The sequence below is a fragment of the Aulonocara stuartgranti genome (genome assembly GCF_965226115.1).
Source record: "Aulonocara stuartgranti genome assembly, chromosome: 20".
Taxonomy (NCBI): Eukaryota; Metazoa; Chordata; class Actinopteri; order Cichliformes; family Cichlidae; genus Aulonocara; species Aulonocara stuartgranti.
In genome coordinates this window covers 14,507,517-14,532,132 of record NC_138956.1, presented here as the reverse complement: position 1 = coordinate 14,532,132, position 24,616 = coordinate 14,507,517, and the positions used below count along the sequence as shown (strand labels likewise).

Below are 24,616 nucleotides of genomic sequence, written 5' to 3'. Positions count from 1 at the left end.
TGCTTTCTTCCGACTATGTGCAATTTGTTACTATTTTTCAGCTTTAGCCACAAAGCTAATACCAACTTTAGCTAGCACTGTAAAAACAACATGTAGATGCATTACAGATTACGTTTCATATAGCATGCACTGCAACAATTCTGTGAAAACGTACCAAACTAAAACAAATGTATTTAAATTACTTACCTTCTCAGTATGCCTGACTCGGTGCCAAAGGTTGCATGTGGCTAAACAGTCTTCCAGAATCTGGCGGTCAATTGCGCTCTCCTTAAATTATGTTGTTGTCTTATTGGATAAGACTCTAGGTCGTATTATCCAATCATATTTAGTTGTTGTCTTTGAATATATTGCATCATTTCCGGTTGTGGTCAAACATGATTACAATGGTTTTAGTAATCTAATTTAGTCACTTTAAATCAATGCAAGAAAAATGAGTAGTCTCAGTATTGTTTATAATCAAGTAAATGGTACTTTATTTAATCATGTAAATAAGAGAAACATGAAAAGCTTGTGTAGCATTAACTAAATTCATTTGTGCAAATTCAAAAGCCTGCCAATTCCCGTTTTTTCAGTGTAGGCTATTAGAGTTTTTAACCCTGCAAAGTGATTGCCATGCCAATATCCATAAGCCTTAATGCTAATTGCTAACTATGCAGTTTAATATAACATAGCTGTATATCGAGATAGAAATAAACTGAGAAGTGAGTTTCCATTTTCACACATGCATGAAAAATGATTTTAAAGGCTTGGTTAAGTTAGCAGTTGGCATTAAGTTAGCAACTTATTTCACATTTACAGTTAGGTCGTTTAGTGTTTCGGTGACCCGACAATGTTTTTTAAACCTCCACAGTGGATTTTAAATCAAACAACCAAGATAAGATTGAGGGGCAGACTTTCAACTTTAATTCAAAGGATTTAAATATTTCATTAATTGTTTAGGAATTACAGAAATTTCTTTTTAAACATAGGATTTCATATGATTTGATGTGTGTTGGATCGTGAGCGGTTCATTTCTTCTCTGTACTTTTCTCATCCCATCATTGTAGTGCATTTTAATCTTGGTCCATCCTCTTCTTGAGAATCGCAGCATCTCTAACCCTTACTCTCCCTCTAGCACAATTTTTCACAACTTTATGTTGCACATTTTTCTGAAAGTGTTTTTATAATAATCAGAAAATAGAATAACCTTTTATTGTCATTGTACATGTACAACAAAATTGTGGGTGCGCTACACCAACCGTTCATGGAAAAATCAAAATCAAAAATAAAATAAAATTAAAAATAAAAACAGCAAGACAGTAAGACTGAATAACAGACAAGAGGAAGACAGTTACCCTAATTAGACGTTCTTCCAGCTTTTCCTTTTTACTCCCACTTACTCTTCTGGTCTTGTGTTATCCCTGTCCCAACTTCTTTTGAGACAATTTTTCTGCTGGCGTCAAAATCAAAATAAGTGACCATTTCCTTAAAATGCCATAGTTTCTTTCTTTCTCTCCTTTTGTTGGGATTTGGTTTGTACTGTCTGAGATGCAGTGAGTCTATAGGCTGCAGTGTGCATTAAAACCTAGCTTAGTTGACGTGGTACTCATAAACAGCATCAATTAAAAGCTGGAAAGTCAAAGAATGGTAAGTGAACTAAATAGTCCTTTCTGGGAGAGACTTGGTGCTTGTATGTTTCCAGAGAAAAGTCAAAAGCAATTGGTACATTAAAAAGACCAGACGCTCATCTGAAGCAGTAGATGCTTAGACCTAGAACAAGGGCTACTACAATGGGTTGGTTTCAGAACCAACCCAGTACCAACCCAGTAAGTACTGGCACCAACTTTCACAGGTGTGGGGATATTCTTACTTTGGTGATTCATAAAAGGCACAAACCGTGACAGAGAGGGAAAGTTGTGGTGCACTCACACACAGTATCTATAATTATATCACAAGAAAAGTCAGACGCTAAGTTGTAAAAGTAGGAATTATCTTACATTTGGATTCATAATAGTACTGCAAAAGGCAGCGATATTAATCCAGTGTACAGGTATATGATGAATAACAGGAGCGAAGGTCAGTCTCCATCAGACTCTTACTTAGGTTTGCTAGTTATTTCACTATGCTACCATCAGCTGAATAATTAGCTCAAGTTTGGTTGTTACTGCAGTAATTTATTGCCCGTGAAGTGTTAAACCCTAAATACTCTAAACAGTCCAAGCTGTATAACTTCAAATGGTAAATGTTGTAAAAGTCTGTCAGTACAATTCAGCTGAGGGGTTCAGTGAACGCTTTGGAAGAGCCTGGAGCTCAATTATGCGAACAATGTTGTTATGTTATTCTTATCTCCTATTCCCATCCCCCTTTTTATGTTATTAATATTTTTAAGCTGCTTCAGTGTGTGTTAATGGGAACAGGGGTTTGGGATTCCTGTTTACTTGTCTGCTCAGCAGACTAAACAAATCTGTATCTCGAGCGATTTCTGAATGAACAAGACACCGTGATAGCAAGTATAATTTCAGATGGACTTTATTGAAATGTCTGAACATAACAGCAAAGCAGGCAGACATAACTGGACAGAAAGAAAACAAAAAAGATGATGAAATATAAAAATAATTTCATTTTTTCTGAGAATTTTATGACTTTGAAATAACGTCTTGAATCTTTTTGTTTTTTTGAAAAAGTTCTCCAATTTGAAACTTTTGTAAACATCTGCATGTCGACACACAAACACATAAATAACTCATGATGAAATAAATAAAAAATGACTTTGTTTTCTTTTGATCCAGTTTTTTTTTAGCAGCCTGTGGGAGAGCTGTATACCCAGGAAGTCAAACTATTGGTAGAGACGGCTGAAGGGTCTTATTGTTGTTAGTGCTCTATCACTAAGAAGCAAAGAGGTAAAATTTGACCAGTTGTATGCTAGTGTTATAATGCTGTGACAGTGACTGGTGAGAGAATCAGCTGCTTGCTCCTTGTATTCAGAGGTTCTTTGTCTCTGTGCTGGAGGACACCACCTTGCCGTCCACCAGCGTCTGTGTGACGGTCATCACTTTTTTGGTCTTGGTCACTGTTGTTTTCTGCTCTTCCAGAGCATCCTGGAGCCTAAGTAAAAACATTAATACTCAGTTAACTTCCAGGTAGTTTCTACTTTTAGACTTCTAAATGATAGGAAAACTATCCTACGCACTTGAAGTCTCCACCGTCCAGCAGCCGTCGGTATGTTGCGATCTCAGCCTCCAGCTTCATCTTTGTATTGAGCAGGGCCTCGTAATCCTGTGTCTGCAACTGGATTTTGCTTCGCAGCTGTGTGAGCTCTGCCTCCAGGCCCAGGATGATGGTGTTTAAAGACTCTATCTCCATGTTGTAACGGAGCTCCGTGTCCCTTAGCGTGCCCTCCAGAGAGGCTTTCTGTAAGTGACAAGAAGGGGTTACATTTTTACAGTGGACTCAGATTAGTGATGACAGCTCCATAGAGACAAATCACCGGAGTGCAACGCTTGTGTCAACAGAATACACCCGAGAGACTTGAAGTGAGAGTGCTGAGTTGGGCAATGTGGAGAGTTCAGATAAGCGTGTTTAGAGGTAAATGAGGGGCAGACTGCTCACCAGACTCTTCTGTGATTCCAGTTCAATCTCCAGCGTTTGTATCTGTCTGCGCAGTTCGTGCACCTCTGTCTGGGCACCCTTCAGGGCCTCTGTGTTCTGGGTCACCTGTGTCTGCACTTCTGTTATCTGATTGAGGTTAAAAGACAAGTTAGTCAAGAGTTTATTTATTTACATTTTTTAACTTGATTTGTTTTTGCTAATGGTTTACCTGAGATTCATGCCATGCTTTCAGTTCTTCCTGGTTCTTCTTTGCCATCTTCTCATACTTGGCCCTGATTTCTGCCATGATCTGAGCCAGATCCTGGCCTTTAGGAGCGTCGACATCCACGTGGACTCCAGACTGGGCGATCTGGTTACGAAGCTCGATAACTTCCTAAAGAAAAAAAGAAAGTCCATAGAAAGTCACTCTTATTGTTTACCTTACCTAACTACTTCCAGGTCTATAGAATACTTCTTAATTCTTTTTCATTCTACTGCTTGAACTGAGTCATGACCCAGCGGTGACCCTTAGCCTCTATCCAACCATAATCACACACTTCGGTCAGGCAAATATACAGGTCTGTGCCTGAGTCCCTTAACACTTAATTTAATATTTCCCTCAGTAAACAAATGGTTGTGTTTTGGCTTATGCACTCAAATCATAGTCATTTGAAATCTTTGGAGCTTTCTCTGTTGCCAATTGTGGCTGGGAACCATTTTTACGATGAGGCTTCCCACAGATCTCACATACAGATATTTCAGATTTCTTAAGCAACCTCTGCATTCCCAGCAAAGTTTTCTAAAGACTGTTTTCCACAACATCCCACTCAAGGAGGTGTAGGCTGTAGTCGTGGCTTTCACTGCATGTGGATGGAACTTAAGCACATATGGTTTCAATGAGAAGGATTAATGAGATGAACAGATCTGCAAATAATATGTATATAATTATGTATCTTTCTGAGTTCGACTATGTTGAAAGCAGCACAAATATAGCCTATAGACCTGAATTAAATATTTTATATTTGAAATTTTGTTTTTGAAATAAGTTAAAGTAATCAAACTCACATTTTCATGGTTTTTCTTGAGGTGGATGAGCTCCTCCTTCAGTGCTTCGATCTCACTCTCCAGGTTCATGCGGGTCAAGTTGGTATCATCGATGACTTTCCTCAGACCAACAATGTCGGCCTCCACAGACTGGCGAATGGCCAGCTCGGACTCATATCTAAACAGGACAGGGCAAAGCAGTCAGGATAACGTCAGAGTTTGGCGCAGCTGCTCACATTCACAGAGGCTTAATGAACTTAGTCTACCTGTAAATTTTTGTTAAATATTTTGCTACACTTATTTAGAGAGTTGCCGTACTTTGTCTTGAGTTGCTCATGATTATTTATGTGTTTGTGTGAACTGTGTATGTTTAGAAAATGTCAGTGTACATCATTATTTGGTCAGCGTATAATACTGTTAACTTTATGGTCAGCTCTGTTTGCAACTACACATAATTTATGACACAACTCCAGCAGTTGTGATTCAAAGGTGACAATTTACGACTACATGACTGATGACTGACTCCTCCTTTAGATCTTCACACTAGATTCGTCCTACAACCCATCCTGCACTAAAAGAGGGTGTGCCAGCAGTTGTCTATTTCAGTGTTTTACAATGTCAGCGGTAAAGCAGGCGGGTCTTACTTCACTCGGAAGTCATCAGCTGCCAGGCGAGCGTTGTCAATGTTGAGAACCAGACGAGCATTGTCGATAGTGGCATCAAACACCTAGAATCGGATAACAAAAGAAAAACTTTATTTCAACTGCAAAGTTAAAACATGAAGCAGCTAACAGTAGAGCGAGCAATTACAAAAGAATCAACAAAGAGAGACAATGACTATTGTATATATTTTATTAGCGTAGTTTTGTAATATTGCTTAAGAATGTATTTTTCATACTATTAGAATCACCAGAAGTTACCTGTAGTTTGAACTGGTAGTGTATAAAAATTTGAATATTATATTTAATATTATCATATATTGTACTTTGAAAAGTTAGATGAGAAGCTGAAGACTAGAATTACATTTGTTTGCTAAATGCTAAGCTATGGCTAACAGCCAGTTAGCCTAGCATAAAGCCTGAAAACAGCTGTACCTCAGAACCTTTTAGCTTTGGTAAGACTTCATGTAAAGGGAAAAAAAGATTATTATACCAAGTTAATGACTAAGCTAGGTATTCTTTTTTTATTTTGCGTTTTTCAGTGCTGCTTGGCTAAGTCAACCAGCTGCTGGCTATCGCTATGCTATTAGCAAACAAACATCTTTGCTCAATCAAACTCAAAAAGCGTAGTTCAAAACTAGCCTGATGTGATATATAGATAAAAATAATTTTCTACTCATGCTATGTGTGCTTTTTAGTTTTAAGTTTTCATAGAAAACTATAAAAGTTTATTGGGGTTTACTGTTAGAGGATAAGTGTCACTGTCTGTGTGTATAAATGTGAATAGTGGCAGCTGCTTCAAAAACTAAATGGTTAGAATATTTGTTCTAGCTGAGAGATATGACAGATAAAGGCTGGGATGGATGGCAAGGGAGGTATGCAGAATGCGCCAATCAGTGGCTGCCGGGCTGTTGGTGCTAAGAAACAGGATCTTGTCGGCAGACAATTTGCATGAGGATGGTGGTGACTATGGCTGTGCCGGTGTGTTTGTGTGTGTGTTTGTTCACTTCACATGCAAGTCTGTGATTCTGAGGGTAGTCGACTTTTCATGTCAGAACTAAATTTATTTTTAGACTCTGTTAAATCTCTGTGAGAATTTTTTGGGTTTTTTTCTGAGGTTATGGGTGATTTCTTTGCATCATTGCAGACGAAATATTAGGTGTGTTCGACCTTTATCTGTTTGGCTAAGCTGAGGTCCTCAGTTGTTAGTAGAGCAAACAAAACCCAATTCCAGACAGCGTTTGATCTTATGTAATGTTTTGAGAAGTAAAGGATTGGGGGAAAAGCCGCTTATTCAAAAAAGAAATTTTCCGACCTTGATGCTAGTATCCTATTACAAAGATTAGACTACAAATATGTTTCCCCACAGTGATAAGATGCAGAGATACGCTATGCTACAGTCGAAAGTCCAGAATGTTCCATGTGGCAAGTCTGACTTAATGCTGTCAAATAGCAGTTTTGAATGTAGAATATCAGGATTTTGTGCTTCAGGGATCCTGCTGTTTTTTTCTGTGGCACGCAATACCAAGAAATCTCGAATAAATGATTAACATGTTTTTGCTGCATGAGTAGTACCTTTACTTTGAAATCTTGAAACTGTGTGGAAATTACAGCTGAACTGACTTCATAGCATTTGTCATTTAAGCATGAGTTAACATTCAGTCACTTATAAAATGCTGATAGATCCTTCTGTGTCTAATAAGTTTCCCTTTTATCTCTCACTTTCTGTTGGATGAACGCAGAGTGAAATTGTTACAGTCACACTCTCAATTTAAGAAGACTAAACAAGGAGGGAAAGGGTAGTTAAGGATGGGAAGTATGGGGTTTATAAGTAGTCGCAGGATTCTCTCTCTGGTTTCCTGTGTCTGTGACCCCTGATGATCCAGCATTCCTCCTCCATACTGTTTCCGGTCCAACCCTCAGCCCCCAGCTCAAAGCAGCAGTGGCGCTATGCCAAGCACTAGCAGGAATCCACTTTGTTAGGATTCTACAAACTATACGAGACCCTGAGAACTAATGGGGATATATTTAGTCAAAAATACATAACCAATCAGGTACACTCACAACATCTTAAAATGTTTATCACAGCACATCTCATTCTGCTTTTCATGTTCATCTTCTTTCATCTCTCGTTCTTTTTTTATTAACACATAAACGGTCACATTCCCCTGTCTACCCTCGTCATCCCTCCCAACCCCATTTCCCTCCTCACCTTCTTCCGCAGGTCATCCAGGATGGCCTGGTACTTGCTGTAGTCTCTGAAGTCGGGTCCGCTCTTCTCCAGGGCCTCCTTGATCTTAATCTCCAGCTTGAGGTTGGCCTGCTCCAGGTTCCTCACCGTCTCCAGGTAACTGGCCAGGCGGTCATTCAGGTTCTGCATGGCAAACTTCTCATTGCCCATGATGTCGGCGCTGTTCCCGCTCACCTGGATGTTGCTGGAGAAGCCTCCTGCTCCAGAGCCAGCTGCCATGCTGGATCCCAGTCCACTGCGGTAGCTGGAGGAGACGCTGATTTTGGTCCCACCGGCCCCACCATGAATGCTGCTGGATTTGTAGAGCGGAGCAGAGGTGCGAGTGATGGACATAGCAGGAGCCCTGCTACTAGAGGAGGAGCGCACAGAGTATGTACTATGTCTGGAGGTTTGCATTGTCGCTATAGTGTGAGACTCAGTGAGAGAGACTGTCAGTAAGAGAGACAGAGGCACAGCCTGGGCAGGCAGAAATTGGAGCTCACAGACACAAGGCAGGAGGAGAGGGAAAGTTTTAAACTATATAAACCTTGTGGGCCCTCAGGTCCGCCCCTCTGACCACTCCTCCTAGCCTGTGTCACCTCCCTTTTTTTCCACTGGCCTCAGCCATACTTACTGCTCAGAACCTGCCTTTGTCCTTGAAGGCTCCCTAAGTTAGTAAATCTTGACTCTGTGGTATTCAGTAACTTGATATTTGGTAGAATTATAAAACCTTTTTTTCCCTATATGAGACTAGAGTGGCCTTAATTTTGGACTTTACTGACACAACAGTAAAGTCTAAGATTAGTTCTGCTTGTTAATTTTACTAACAAAACCTTTAAAGAGAATAAAACCCACACTGACAGTTAAGGAATGCCTAAAATAATATTAGGCCTTTGCACTCAATGTTTATTAACAATGGTTCCAACAGTAATAGGATTAACAGTACTGAGTTACATAAACAGCTATACCTCCTTTTGGCTCCACGTTAGACTCATCATAATCTCCACCCTATAGGAGTGACACACCCAAAAGTGACCCACAGATTCAGTGAGTGATCACATGCTCAAATGATGTCATCACTGCTCTACTCATCGGAGCTGATGAGATCAGGTCATTTCATACCTACATGAGGAAGACACGACAGCTAATGCAGAAGTGCATTAGCTGTCGTTTAAAAATGTAATCTTTTGTGTTTGTCAGCACTCTTACTGATTTAACATAAACAAAACTCTCAATAAACATCTGCAATCATAGTATTTTATAAAAGCATTATTTGGGATCCAGCTAATTATTGTTAAAGGTATTTTTATACCATTCCAGGTGTCTGTTGGTTTGATGTGAAAGTACATTTTCAAATCTAACATACCACAAACACAACCCATGATCTTTGGTGTTTAAACCTGAATAAAAAACATCAGTTAAATAAGAAAAAAGTTTTCAAGGTGTTAACTCCAGATGTTATGTGTACTCCAGCATGTTATCTGTCCTGCTTAGCCGGATGTGTGCCTGATTGCCCCCCTCCCATAAAGGATATGGTCAAACAAAGGAACAATTCTGCAGTCTGGTTAGTAGATATGTAAGAACAATGACTTTTCTACACCAGTAAACATACTTCAGGGGCCCCCCTGCAGCTTTTTAACACAAGAACATTCCAGACACATTCCTCTACTTGGTGGTCTTAAAACAAGGAATAACTTCTTTTCTTTGTTTTCTTCACAGTTTTACATAAACTGTACAGATATGCATTTTATAATATGCGTCACTGTCAGATTTCTGTTTTGCAGAACAATTAATCAGTTTTATACGCAAAGTTATCTTCCTACGCACAGTCGTCTGTATCATCATCGACTTGTTCCCAGATAAAGATCCTGCTTAAGGTTTTGTTGTTCAGTATTATTGTTGCTCCACATTTTTCTGTTTTTTTGGGGTTTTTTTTTTAGGAAGGAATATGCAGCAGGATATTAAAGGATTAAGGGCCCCTGACAAAATCAGAAATACTCTTGCTCTGCAGATGAGCCGGTAAACAAATGGATTTGTCGTAAGCATTGCAATAAAGTGGCTTCATAAGAAGCTGCTTCACAAACATGTATTTAAGCTTACCTGTAAGTCTCTGAGATATTTTGAGGGCAGTCAGTAGAAACTGAAGAACAGACACAAATCAAGCAAGAGAAAAGAGAGTAGACAAAAAACATGTTTCTGATCTACAAATAGATTTAAGAAATTCTATTTCTTCTGAAATTAGTAATTAGTAAATATGCAAAACTAGCTAGGATCATTTTATGGATGACTGTTTTTTTTGTTTTGTTTTTTCCCACGATTTTGTTTGTCTTGTAGTGGTGGAGAATGATTGTGCTTTGTCTGAATCTAATGGCTGCCACACCCAGCAGAGAAAACAAAGATTAAGGTTTGAGGATAATAGCTGACCATAGTATGTGTACATTATTTGTAAGGTGAATAACAGGGGTTACCTTAAGCCTGACACAACAACAACAACAACAATGTGGGTTTTACACTTTATTTTGAACACATAACGCAAGTACAGCACAGGACAAAATTAGCTAAACTTGAGAACGGAAACAGAATATGAACATTTTAGAATTTCACCAGTTGGTGAAAATTTGCCTCAGCTGCAGCTCTTTCCGGTATAAAAATGTGGCCTTGTAGCCTTTTTGTAAATCCTATCTTAAACGAGTAGTTCAGTGTAAGTATGAAGCTGGTGCCAGGTTAGCATAGCACTGACACTGGAAGTAGTGGAAAAAACTAGCTCCACTGAACATGAAATAATATGGAAATTAACACTTTAGAATATCACCACTTAACATATTTCTTATTTGCTTAAAATGTATATAAACAAATGTGAAAACACATTTTTTGGAGGTCTTGTAGAGATCAACAGAGGACCATTATTACATTTAGCAGCTGCTGATATTTGTGCTCACTAAATATTTGAATATCCAAAAACATGCTTTTTTTTGCTTTTTATATAACAATGACCATTTAAAAATAAATTGGGCTTTAACTAGGTCAGTAAATTTCTAAGCGTGAAATAAAAAGAATCATGCTAGCTTGTTAACACTCTCTCTGTCATTCAAGCTAGTTGCTAAGCTAAAAAGTCATCATTCCAGCATCTTAACATCCTGACATGACAGTGGTACCTAACACCTTAGCTAACCTCAGAAAATTAAAAGAACAGTTTAAATATTGAAAATGTGCGACCTCCTGTTGTTTCACAAATCTTGATGATCCATAAACATCTTTAATTTAGATGTAGCGCTAGCAGATCAGGAGCCACTCTTCATCACTTTTTTTTCTAAGGGAGCATATAAAATAATTACAGTAAGCTTAATCAATTGAAATGCACTTGTCACTTTAAGAGTAGATCGTTTCATGTAAGAAATGTATAAACAGAAATTGAGTAGTAAAAGCTGCCATGAAGATATCTATGGCCAGATTTGGTAATGAATTAGCAAACCGCTAATGGCTTCAAAAAGCTGCTGCAGGATTGTAGTGTTAGTTTTGTGAAAACAGTGCGTCAATGTAGAAAAATGAAAGGAGGCTAAAAAAGAATCAGCATGGTTTTATATAAATGTGAATTAATTTAATTTCAAACTTTTACACAATATAAACCTGAAATCTTTGTGAACTAACTCCATCACATGGACACACTCCACGACTTGAACAAATGGCACCACACCTCTACTTCAGGTGTTTTTCTTTTTTTCTTGCAGGATCTAAATGTTACTCTTTGCTCACAATAAAGCATTGATTTCACGTAAAATAAACATTGTCATGGTGTTAGGAAAACCACCCGTATTATGATAAGGGGAAGGCACAGATAATACTAGTCTGATTTCTGGGTCTGATATCTATTGCACAACAAATAAAAATCACATTATGACATCATTGGTTTACCTGACTGATGATTGTGAAATATGAACGGGAAAGTGCCCATCCAACTGTTTGATGTTGAACCCTTATCCTTGGTCACAATGTTTGGCTGATGCCAGTTAGGGCGAAAGCTCAGAGGTCCTGGCCCAGTGCCAAGAATCTTTGCCCATTACTGCCCTGATAGTCATCACGCAAGTTCCCCTCCTACTTGCACGCTAACCTGACAAACTTCAAAGGGCACATCAGAGTTTATGTAAATATATCTGTACATATTTTAATTTAAAAAATAAGTGAAACTTTTTCAAAATTGCATAGACTGGGCATAAACTGGTGCAATCACCTCCTCTCCATTTTTGTGCATACACTTTGATCATTTTCATAGCTGTGTTTACAACTATGTTTTCCATTCAATATTAACTATTATGTACAGCAAGAAATCATTATAAGGATTTAAAGTCAAAGCAAATTATTGTTCAGACTTGTTTGTTTCCATCCTAAAATGCTCAGGAAAGAGTGACACTTTTTTAGAAAAGTTAACTGGAAATGGGTTGAGCAATGCTCAGCCTCTGTTTACGCTACTTCAACACCCTTATCAGCCTTGTGTAATAATGCAGTTGACTGTGATGGAGTCTGGGAATTCATAAGCTAGTCATACTTGCCTTATGATCAATGTTCTGCAATGGCTCTGCTCTCACTCTTGTTAAATACTGTATGTAGATGGGAAAAGTGTCACATGTGCATGCTCATATATGGCATTTAATCTGGCAGTGTGAAAGTGACCTGAAAGGTCATCGCTTTTCTGTTTAGACGGCACTCTCTTTGGTCACAAGGGTTGTGTTTGTTGTTAAATGCCTGAGTTTGACTCATGATCATCTGATGTTGAGTTGAAACTTCACTGGGGTAAAAATTAGCCTGGCTGGCTTGAGCAGATCAGAGGGACTGTAGGGATTTTGTTCTGCTGGACCATAATTTCCCTGTTCTGGCCTCAGGGTCCAGAACACCCACAGAAAGTGCTAAATCAGAGCAGGCCTGACAGAAGCAAAGGAAGACCGCCGAGAGGTCTAATGCACTGGCCGGGCCAAGGACTTGTCAAACATCTGACCTTGGCTGCACTTTATCACTCAGCACCTTATTCATTAGGAGGACAAACCATCACTGAGGAATTTCTGTGGAACTCCCATTAAAACTACTGACACAAGGACCTTCATTCATGATGTCTCACAGATTAACTCTTACTGCAACAACAAGCAAGGGAGAGCCCATGTTGTGACCACTTCAGAAAACTAATTAGGGGGCAAAAAAGCCCAACAATTACAGAATTTTATAACCAGAAAATGAGATACAAGCATTTCTTTTAGTAGTGTTTCTGGGTAAATATAGCAATAATTAACCTAGAGTGGTTTTTGTTCAGTGGCAGAGAGGACATGCAAGCAACACATAGCTCCCAGGTTTGAAAACAAGGACTCCCTTGCTGTTAGATAACATTGTTAACCCCTAACCCACACCATTAAAACCTTCTTATGACCCTCATGGTGTACTTCTACTCAGCAGTCATTCCTGAATATGCAAATAACATGAATGAGCAGAGAATCACAGAGAATACCTAAAAACAGCCTGTGGCAAGATGCCACACAGAAGCATAACAGTACAGTCACACTAGGGAAAACGTGACCACAGTGGTTTCAGTCTTCAGTGACTTTGAATCCTTATCCCTTCAATAAGAAGGGATAAGGATTCAGCCTGGCATCAGTCTGTGATAAGTTTGCTATTGAATGGAGTCAAACTGGCTCCATTCAATAGATTACATGGCACAAACATGTAATCTGTTTGTGATAACATGGTGACTAACTGTGGTGATACACACAAATTAACATTAGACAGAAATTGACATTTACTGCTTACATTTAGTGTTCAGCCAAAACGTCATAGATGTGAAACTGAACTTCCTTCATAAACAGTGAAAGTTGCTGCAGGATGGTGATTTAGCTGCAAAATTACATAGATACCTGCTTGGGGTGGCTGGAGCTCAGGATATAGAGAAGGTCACCTACTGATCAGAAGATTGGTGGTTTAATCCCGTCGCTCTAGTCTGCACGCCAAATGTCCTTGGGCAAGATACTAACCCCTAGTTGCTCTCTGATGCATCGATTGGCGTATAAATGTTAGATAGAAAGCACTTACATAGGAAAAGCATTGAAAAAACCTTCGCCAATCTGTCTGAGAGTGATTGCAGTCAGTCTGAGTCAGACCACAGTGGTTTGGAGACAGGTTTACTGCCGTAGAATCACTTTGTGACCAAAAGTTGTTACTATAACTATTTCAATGCAAAAATAAAAAATAAAAAATGGATGCAATCACCAGGAAACCACAGATTTTCTTTGTCGCACAGAAGTTGCTGTGATATTTTTACTCTAGTGTGAGTGAGCCGTTAAGAAGCTCATAAAGACTCACATGGTAAGCACTTGTGTGTAGACAATTTACAGGTGTGTGCAACATGCCCACCAGGTGCAGAGGTTGACTCAGACACCACTAAAGCACTAATCGCACAAGATCAGATGTCGGGAAATGTCTTTGCCATTGTTCCCATGTCGTGAAAATGACAAGAGCAGACACAATGGAAGAGGGTGTTTTTGAGGAATTGCTCATGATTAAAGGAATGACTTTGCTTGATTCCAAGAAGCTCTAGATGTAATTGTTAGAGTCTGTATGGAGGCGGGAAGTCTGCAGGTGGCCAAGATAAGACAGAAGAATTTTGTACGTGTTTAATATGAAATAAACTGAAGAGAGAATATGTTAGAGGAAGATGCAAACAAAAAGAGAGGGATTGAGTGTTTTTGTGAAGTAGAATGTGAGTCAAGTCTGACAGCTGGAAAGCTAATTTAACACATGGGTGTCACAGGTTAAATAAGGGTGTTGTCTTTACTGAAAGGCTCCAGGTTTACCAGAGAGAAGGAGTGAACAGATCCACAGACAAAAAGGGAGGTCAGGGGTCAATGGTCTGGTTTAGATCAGGACAGAGATTTGGTATGTGGTTGTCAGAGTGGAGAACTGAAAATAACAAAGGATAAACTGGGCAAAAAAAGAAAAAAACAGGATTCGAGCAGTTCTTTATCACTCTCCCTTCCTTCCTATATGTCCTTATTGCTTTTGTTGAACTGATGAAGGTAAAGTTTAGTCTCTCTGGTTATCTGACCCGGTGAAGTCTGTGTGGATGCAACCCTGCCGTGACAGTGCGGGTGTATTAAATAAGATAGGTATTCATTCAGTGCTTTGCCGTGTTTTCAGATATTTTACCTTAAAGGGCACACCCCGTCTAGAACTTTGTTGTATTGGCTAAATTGAACTTTAGATAAAGCCTCTGGGACTTTGTAATCCAGTTTGAGGTTAGTTGCCTGCCAGGTTTGGTACAGGCTTGATTCGGAATTGGAGCCAAAACTATCCAAAAGGAGAGACAGACATGTAATAGCAGTATTGGTCATTACCACGGGTTGCATGGGAGTTTCAATGACATCAAGGCATGCATACTTTCTTTTTATGTTGATCCTTTAAACATAAATTTATATCTTTATTTTCCTATGAAGTGTCAAGCAGTCATGAATTTGAGTCTTGATGCACACAGTTCTTTCCTACTTATTTGTTTGTGTATATATATATATCCCCGTGGTACTCGGAGCACTAGGTGCGGTGACTCCCAAGCTAGGCGAGTGGCTCCAGCAGATCCCGGGAACAACATCGGAGATCTCTGTCCAGAAGAGCGCAGTCCTGGGAACAGCTAAGATACTGCGCAGGACCCTCAAGCTCCCAGGCCTCTGGTAGAGGACCCGAACTTGAAGGATAAACCGTCCGCAGGGGCGTGCTGGGTGTTTATATATATATATATATATATATATATATATATATATATATATATTCACCGACTGCTTTATCAGGCACACTACAAAGTTGCGGTCACAGTCAAGGTATGCAGAGGAGCATGTCTGAACATACAATATGTGGCAGATGGCCTACAGCAGCAGAAGACCATGCTGGGTCCTATTCGAGTTTGAGGAGAGTACAACTCACATTGGCTTATCAAAACTGGGCAATAAAAGACTGAAAAAAATGTTGCCTAGTCTGATGAGTCCCACTTTCTGCTTCAACATTTGAATGGAAGGGTCAGAGTTTGGTGTATACAACAGGAACGCATGGATCCATTCTGCCTTATATCAGCAGTTCAGGCTGCTGCTGGTAATGAAATGATGTGGGCACACTTTGGGCTCCTCAGTACTAACTGACCATCATGTAAATGCTACAGCCTATCGAATATTGTTGGTGACCATGTCTGTCCTTTTATGACTATAGTGTACCCAGAGAGAGTCACATCATGTAAACCAACAAATCTGCAGCAACTATGTGATACTATCATGTTAATATTGACCAAAATCTCTGAGGAACGTTCCCAACACCTTGTCCAATTCAATACTATTTAGGTGTACCTAATAAAATGGTTGTGAGTGTATATTATAATCTTAATTGAGTCCTTATCCAATCTGTTATACTTGATATACCTGCTTACATGGTTATAGATGTTCACGCTGGATGAACCTCAGACATTTGTGAAGTTTGTGTGTCAGGAAAGACTTTTTCTGTTACACTGCATGTACAGTTTTGCAACCAGCTGATGTTATAAAGCTAAAAAGGTTACTTGGTGACTTAGTGTAGAACTCCAGATTTAACTGTAAATAATCTTTTTTCAGTGCTTTTCATTGCTAAGGGGTTTGTGGTGGAAGCATTCATCTGATCAGGTCTAACCCCCCTGATGCAAAGCTGTACTACCCCATCATTTTCTCTTGGTCCCCAGCTTGTTTGGTTTTGCCATGTTTGGTTTGTTTATGTTGGTTTTTGCTTTCGCTCTGTAAAATAAACTTATTTTTGGTTGCAATTCATATGTGGTCTCCTCTCTATCCATCCCTGGGCTGTGCTGTGACAGCAGAACTATAATTAAATTAAGAACTAAGAATTACGACTCTTGTGACTCAAATGACAAACAAGGATACTTTTTCAGGAAGTGTGTTATGAAATTATATAACTCAAGAACATATCACAAACAAATGAAGGGGAAGTATTATGTAAAATAGATTTTATGGCTCAAAGCAACAAAAATTACAATCATAGATAAATGTCTGAGGGGTTCATACATAACTACATTTGGTCCGACTATTCAAAGTCAAATTGCCAGCTACAGTTAAACTAGGTGTAGATAAAGGCAATGACGACACGAGATCAACACAGCTCTCTTATATGTACATTAAGCATAAAGAGATTTAGCTTAGTATTGCATTGAACTGCAATAATTGAGTTTAATCTTGTTTTTTTCTGCTAGCAGCTTTTTCAGTGTCCGAAAGATAACAGTCCTACTGGGCTCTATTTCTCATTATTTGTCTTGTTTGCTGTCTTGCTTATCGCTATACCTCAACTTTCGTATTATTTTATATAAGGTAGCAGCCTTTTCAGGCTTTCAGTTTTCATGATAAAATAAGGTAGCAAGGTTAAGCTAACCTTCCTCTAGCCAAAAACTAGAAAAATAACACATAATAAACTCCTCAACAACTTTTATTCTCTTTTCCATCAGCTAATGCCTTTTTCAGTCTTCCATTCCCTGGGATAGAGTAAGCTGGTGAGGTTAAGCTAACCTTGCTTTGTCTAGAAGCTAATGAGCTAATAGCTCTTCTAGTTCTCCACAGTTACTTTGTTTGGCGTCTTTGCACACATCTTAGCAAGAATAGTTATAGTCCAATTCACTGAACAGAAACTCAAAAGTAAAACAAAGTGAGCAAACAACACAAATCAATCCAAAGTTATGTTGCTTTGACTCAATTCAGACGTCTTGAATTCAATGAATGTTGGAGCTGAATGTTTTAAAATGTATTAAATGAAAGTATTAAAAAAGAAACTGTTTTACTCAAGTTGCTTAAGCCACTCCCGCTTATATGGGACGACTAACAGTTTAAGACTGTGTTTATTGGGAAAGTCTGTTGAAACAATTGGAACTTGTGACTTGTGCATTTCTGTGTCTATATTAAGTTTAGCCTCAGGGGAAGAGAGATTGTGTGTAAGTTTATCTCTTGAGTCACTCACTGACATTATCAGATTCACAGGGATACTCCTTCACTCACTCATTTCTCTGAACATATCAATGATTGAATCAATCGCTAAGAGAAGGAATGCTTTCCTGCGCAGTCACTCGCAAAATCAATAGATCCTCTCAATTAAAGATTCACTCTTTTGAATAAATTGTTAACAGAGTCGACTTTATGTCATTCCATCAGAGAGTGAATCTGAATTTTAGGGGGTTAATTGCATAAGCTTCCCTTAACAAAATGGAACCTATACTTGGATTACATGAGCAAATCCTACAAATACAGTCTGCTTAATTTGTCGGAGTAGACCATATATTGGGGTGAGTGATTTAGACATAAAGGAAGGTAGTGTGCTGAGCGACGGATAAGATACTGTAAAGGAATGTCTGAGATACTGCATAGATGAGGGGAAAGGTTAATTTACCACATGTGCTTGCATAGGAGGAAAAGCTTTGAATAGGAAAATAATATTTTCATTGTTTGGTTTCCAACTTTACAGAACAAGGATTTGAAAGATTGGTGCAGGAAAGGCTCATGGAGGGTTACAGCTATACAGCTGAGCATTGTTTAAGTATTAAGGGTGTGATCATTTAGTTATCTGGCACACACACACACACACACACAGATTGATACAGTGTATACCATTTAGCTGACTTTTCTTTCACTCTTTCATTTTCCATCTTACACACACTGTGGCATTCCCAACCGCTGTGTCTCCTTTTCCCGATCGGACTCCACATTCCTGCTCAGTAATTGCTCCCAGAATGCCTCCGTCTCAGCGCTCCCAGGGAAAGAAAGTTTCAAACTGGATCCTTACTGTGTTACCATGGTGAAGGGAAACAAATTTGGAGAGTTCACTTTGAGAAAGTGCACAGCTCAGGCTGTTATTTTACATCCCCCGTTGGGTACTCATCATGGGCCCATATATTAGTCTCCTGGCAAATGCCTGGTAGAGATGAAACACCACATTTCACAAACGCATGCAAGAACACACTGCAGTAGCCAAAGTCCAATTCTTCAGAGCTTTTGCCCCCTGCTCCCCTCTGTGTCTGAGCTGCTGGGCTGCATGTTTTCAGACACAATGGGTTCATTTGAGTGGACAGACACAGGGTGGAAAAAGTTCTCTAAAGAGCTCTCAGTCTCAGTCAAGGATAACAAGAATGAAAAGAAGGGGGAGAGAAAGAATGACCACTGTCTGGTTTCAAAGAATGTTCAAACTGGCCCAGTTTGACTCAGAGATGAATCAGGCATTGACTGAGATGTGTGTGAGGGGCAAGTGTTCCTATTCACAGCTCAGGCTTCTTAATGTGGAGCCAATTACGGACATAGGTTGCGTCCATGCCGGACAACAATGGGTTACCCATCACATAAAAGTACAGTACTGTGCGAAAGCCTTGAACCATCCTCATGTCTTTAGATTTTACTTCCAAGCAGCCAGACCTTGTTTTTTGAGTGGGATAGAGCAATACTTCAGGCTCCCTTTCAAAGTTGTTCTTTGAACTCTGGCTGCTTGTCCTTGTACCTGAACGTTTTCAGAGGAAAGCTTTTTGTTTGTTAAGCCAATTAGTGCTGGCATATGGTAAAGGGACAGGTTCTTGACTCAAGCATAGCTTGGCACTCAAAGTGGTTTACACAACTTGCCTCATTCACCCAAAGCACTTTTTTATATGCTTTTTAGCAAACATTCATATGCATTCTTACTCCAGTGGATGCATCAGAGAGCAACCTGGGGTTAATAGCATATATGACATACCTACTGGAGCAGAGAGGTATCAAACCACCAACCTTCTGATTAGAAGGTGACCTGCTATACCTCCTGAGCTACAGCTACCTGATGAAAATCAACCATTCAAGAGTAAAAAGGCACCTCACTCAAGGGAGGAAGCAGCATTGTGGCTGCATACCTTGCTGGTAACTGTAACTTATCTTTAGGTACTTTGTTACTTGCAGCCTATTGCAAACAGAAATCATTTGCTCCCATGGAGTGATGAATCTAAATATGAATAATCTAATTAATTAATTCTTAATATATATGGAAATCAGTAGAGAGGTAGAAGTGTGGGTGTCTACAGCCATCTCTAGGCTCTGTCATGGCTTGGGGCTGCATTCAACCAGTAGTTTTGGGAATACTGCCAAAATTGATGGACTTATGAACACATCAAAATGTCACATGGAAAGTGTCTCATTGGCAGCAGGTTCATTTTTCAGCATGATAATAATCCAAACACACTGCCACAGCAATGTCTCAAGTTTGGTACCAGCATAGACTACTGGGGTCTTCCCATTGTACAGCTCTTTTAATGTATTATTTGTTTCACTATGTTTCTGTTATACATGTTTCTTTGAGACTGGGCTTAACATCCTTGCAGTTTCCAATCTATTACATGGTCCAAAACACAAACTTAACCTCTGATAGGATCTCTCGAGTAAGTCACCTAAGTGGTGAATTGTGAGTCAGTTCAATTCCCCAACCAATCATATACTTAAAAATAACCCCTGTGACCACAGGATCTATCCAAAGTTTATAAACTTAGCCATGGCCACCAGACTGTAAGCTAGTAATCACACTGATGATGGTGTTTTAACCCTATGAGGTCTAGATAGGAGGTGTAACTGTTAAACCCTCAAACCCAGTGCTATCAGAGTATGTGAATCTTGGCTGTTGGAAATTGTTTTCTCAAGTCCCCATAATCAGGTTGGAAAAAAACAAATATTGACATTTTCATTTGTCTAAAAAAAATGTTACACATGCTTTCTTACTGAAAGTCTAGCAATGAGCTGAATTATTGCAACTTATTATCATCTGACAGCAAAATACTCAGTGTTAGAGCAGAAACTGCCAATTTCTCGGAAACCGCTTCTTTCCATCCAGTCACATGCTTTCAACGGTCAGAAGTCCGTGGAGATTAAATCGGTTCCCTTGATCCCATTGGTCCTGAAATCCTTCATATATCTGTCCCATCTTTTAACGTTTTTTTTGTGGGTTGAATCTATTTCAGGCACAGTGACTCATTCCTCCCGTATAATTACCTCTTGGCTCATAGACCATACAGTAAAGCAGGGAAGGAAGCTGCCTTTGGGAAATCCCACTAAAGAGGGGGTATTCCCGTACCAAGGAAACCCTCTAGATCCCCTCCTCTCCAAACCACCATCACAATGACCATAATGCGCGTCTGGGAACTATTACATCTTCCTGCTTTCCACTCCTTTTTTGCTAGTTTTTCCATCCATTATTTTTCTGTGCCACCTCACCGTGTCCATACGTGATTTTAATTCATCCCAGATGAGAAAAATGGAAAAAAATTTCTTTTCCACGCTCTTCCTCTCGCTGTGGTCTTTGTCAGTTCTGTAATTTACAAGCAAACATTTGCTCACACCACACTCACACACATAGAGGGATAGTGAGAGGTAAAGTGGGAGCAGTGGAATGAAAGAAAGCTGGAGTGAAAGGCAGGGAGAGTCGATAAATATCGCATATGTTCACGAGCCGCAGTGCACCAGTATGAAAATGAAAAACGGCAATCTCCGGCCTCCTCAGTGCCTCTCGGACCGTCTTAGAGGAATTTGTCTGTCTGGCAGCCACATGTTGGCAGGTCAGAAAGTCAGACCATTTGCTGACCTCTCTTTGGTAGAGCCATAGAAACACTTTGTGGTGCAATAGAATTTGACAGCGCCACTGAATGCAGACTTTTTCAGTGTGACTTGGTAGGAACGCGACGCATTCATTACAGTGAATTAAAATCTCGTCATTTTTTTCAGTGCAGGAAGACAAACTACGATGATGCCACAGCTATTCTTTTTAATGGTCTAACTTCCAGTCAGTAGGTTGGTGATTTAAATGGCTGGCATTTAGGAGATGAGGGGTGGCATTTCATACTGTATGAACTACAAACAGTAATACAGGGCTTTTCTTAATCCGTTGTCAGGAACAGCATAACAGTGGTTGTGCTGCACAGCATTAGAGATTTAAGGCATTCAAGGGTCTTTCAGAAAAAGTGGGGTGGGGAAGTTGGAGTTTGTATCCGGTGCAGAAATTTGAAACTAGTTTGCTGAGCTTGATAGCATTCCAACTGGGCTGTCGCATTTGTTCATGGTGAATACACACCTGCTGGCTCTATTTCATGGGTCCAGATGTGGTATAAAACCGACAGCAGCTGCTTATCCTAAAGAAACACTGTGCTTTAACCATGGATGCTCATAAGAATACTGGAAAACATAGCAGGGGCGAAGCAGCACTGGCATTGTTGGTCACATTGTTGGTCACTCCTGCTGTTAGAATATTACTCTCCCTCTCTTGAAGCAGTGTTGTGTATTCACTCAGCCCCAGTGAAAGGTGCAGCTAGGCCGCACAGCTGTTCCAACTTTCAGTCACAGTATGAGGTAGTGTGGGATTCCAGCTGTGCCTCTTAGTAGACACAGAACTCCCAGAAGTGCTGCTTTCCCCCACAGACAATCAAATGTCAGATTATGTGTCAAATTATGTAATCAAATTTAAAATGCTTATTGGGAGCCCTCAATTGCTTATATAATGCACACAACTATATATATGGATATGGTTGCGTGCGTATTCATGTGTGCACAGTTGTCATGCATAAACATTTTTTCTATGTGTGGATCCTTTTGTGTTTTTAGTCGCCCGTGTGTCTTCTTCCACATGTATGTTGTAGGTGTGGAGTTTGCTTTCTGTGTTGACATTTGACCAGGGAGTGGTGGATGATGACCTAAACAAGTCCAAACACGCAGAAGTCAGCAGAGCTGGAGCCTCCCTCCTTCATTTCCGTCCTGAAACTGTCTCAGTTCCCTAAACTTTAAACTCTCCCGTTTTTTTTAGGAAGTCTTTCTTTTGGTTGTTCTGTTTTGTCTCTTTTCTTTTACTAACGCCATCCTCTTCCCGTTGTCCTCCTTTATCAGCTATTTGTAATTCTGGCATCATCTTAGTGTTTACTCCCTTTTGCCTTTCACTTGTATACCATACAGTAAATGCTTCCTTTCCTCCCCATGGCCTATCTTCCATCCACCCCCGTGTGTTACTCCCTCGGTTCCTCCCTCATTACTCCGTCTTCATTTCAGTGCAATATTGTGAGCCGTCTAATAATTTCTTGGCTCTGGTGTGTTTCCTTTTTTCTCCCTCTGCTTCTTTATCCCTTCCCCTCTGACCTTACAGCCTGGGAGCTGAGCTCGGATCCTGTTCTCCACGCCTGTCTCTCTGACAGGAATGTGCTGTTTGTACATAAACACAACAAAAGGACTGATAAGAACGTGTCTCCACAAGGACAAGGCTTTATGACTTCTAACACAACACTGCTGGGGCATCTGGGAGACGGGAATACTCATTAAATTCTCAGTTTGGTTCAGGGGAATTCCTGAAGAAAAATCTCGAAGAAAAAGGTTTTAGTACATAAAAAGCAGAAACGGACAGTGAGTAAATTAAAGCTTTGTTTCCACTGAATGCTAATCACATTGCAATATCTGGGATGCTTATCGAATGATTACTTGGGGGGGGGGGGAGGCCAGATTTACTTTTTTCAACATAATTTTCCAAACTTTAACTAGCACATTATGTGATTTTATATATATTGTATCATCAAGGTAACGTGAGTCAAGACACCATATTTAAGACTTTCTTTTGCTGTGTTTGGATAGAAACCTGGAAGCTATCACAAATGTATTGCTTGTTGAAAAAAGAATAACAGTGCTACATGATGACATAAATGATGACATAGTTACAGTAAATCACCCAACAGCCCCAAACTCCTTAAAAAAATGACTTCTAATATCAGGTCACTGCAGTTTTTCGTGATGACTGGTGTTTTTGCATGTGGTTAGTGGTTTAAAGACTCCCAGTTTGACTCCAAATACCAGTAATGTGATTATGAGTGATTGTTCAAGTGTGACATTATGTGAAAGTTATTTGGTTTTTAATTTTCCTTATGCACACTTTGAAGATTAGACAAACAGCCCTTACCCGTCAATGATTGACCAGAGCGACTGAGCAGTTACTGCTTAGTCATAGCCAAATGGGACGGGTGGGGACGTGCCGGTCTCCATGGAAACAGGACGTAGCAGGTGATTCATTGACAAAAATGGACAAGCTGTCAGCTTCTGTACAAAATAGGAAATGTTGCTCGCTGCTGCAAACATACCGCCTATTCTCTTGTAGATAGACTTAACATCCCCAGGATCTCGTTCCCCCAGTGCTCAAATCACCCCATTACTGCATTACATAACTGTCTGAATGCATGCAAATACACACAGCTAGGCCACACAATAGCTGCTCTTTCTTTTACCGCTATGCTGAATCTAACAGGGCATTATAATATAGGCTACATGGTGGATGAATGTCTGCTTTTGATGTGCAGACATGCCAGTTTATTGAACTTTTCACTGTCTTTTTGTTTTTCAAAGCACCAGATGGGGCAGAAGGGGGCAGTGTGGTGCAGGTGTTTGCTGCACAGGTAGATGCTGCAGGTTAAGAATCAGGTGAGGGACATGACTGTCTACCCTACTTTGATCTTTCCTCGCCTTTGCTTCCCTCTCCTCAGTGTGGCTTTTCTGCCCTTTACTGTCTAAAGTTTGCCTTCACTCCTTGTTTGTATGGGGTTTCTCTCTCTCTCTCTCTCTGTGTGTGTGTGTGTGTGTGTGTGTGTGTGTGTGTGTGTGTGTGTGTGTGTGTGTGTAAGAGAGAGACAGAGAGAGAGACATCCAGTGGAGAACAGAAACTACATCTGTGGGAAATTGAAAGTGTGTAAGTGTGTAAGTGTGTGGCTGTCAGGAATTGGCATTCTTATCAGCACCAGGGGAGCAAGCAACATTAAAGGCGTTGTGACTGGTGTCCAAAACAATGCCTTATAGAGAAAATAAACTCTGGAATACCACATGCCGACTTTTAAAAAAGCCCAACTGCTATCGCAATGCAGCATACTGAGTACGTAGGAAATAACAGGTCTGGCGTACCCCTCCCTGTTCTATTATAGCTGACTCTGCTACCTTTACCTCACTTTGCTTGAAGCTTTTGGGAACTCTTTTACTACTCTTTGTCAAGCACTTCTTCTTCTTCTTTCTGCTTTTTCTTTAGTTCTTTTCTCTTCACTGTGTCCAGTTAGAGTAAA

The 24,616-nt window shown here is 39.9% G+C and overlaps 2 protein-coding genes across 3 annotated transcripts in view; one reads left to right on the top strand and one right to left on the bottom strand.

The window, feature by feature from the left end:
* LOC309697618 (uncharacterized protein) overlaps positions 1–24,616 on the top strand; it is an 88,861-nt gene that overhangs the window by 41,812 nt on the left and 22,433 nt on the right. Inside the window, exon 1 of one of the 2 annotated variants that reach the window (XR_014273866.1) lies at positions 15,300–23,987. The exons of the other annotated variant lie outside the window; for it this stretch is intronic. The gene's annotated coding sequence lies outside the window, so the exon portion shown is untranslated. Of the gene's footprint in view, positions 1–15,299; positions 23,988–24,616 lie in introns of those variants that run through there. 2 annotated transcript variants of the gene reach the window in all.
* On the bottom strand, positions 2,491–8,027 carry LOC309697615 (keratin, type I cytoskeletal 18-like). The gene is made up of 7 exons (XM_082519672.1): positions 7,483–8,027; positions 5,256–5,338; positions 4,633–4,789; positions 3,797–3,961; positions 3,589–3,714; positions 3,170–3,390; positions 2,491–3,084 (listed from the first exon to the last, which is right to left on the bottom strand). Exons 1-7 carry the CDS (start codon positions 7,915–7,917, stop codon positions 2,961–2,963), a joined length of 1,311 nt encoding a protein of 436 aa, XP_082375798.1. The 5' UTR covers positions 7,918–8,027; the 3' UTR covers positions 2,491–2,960.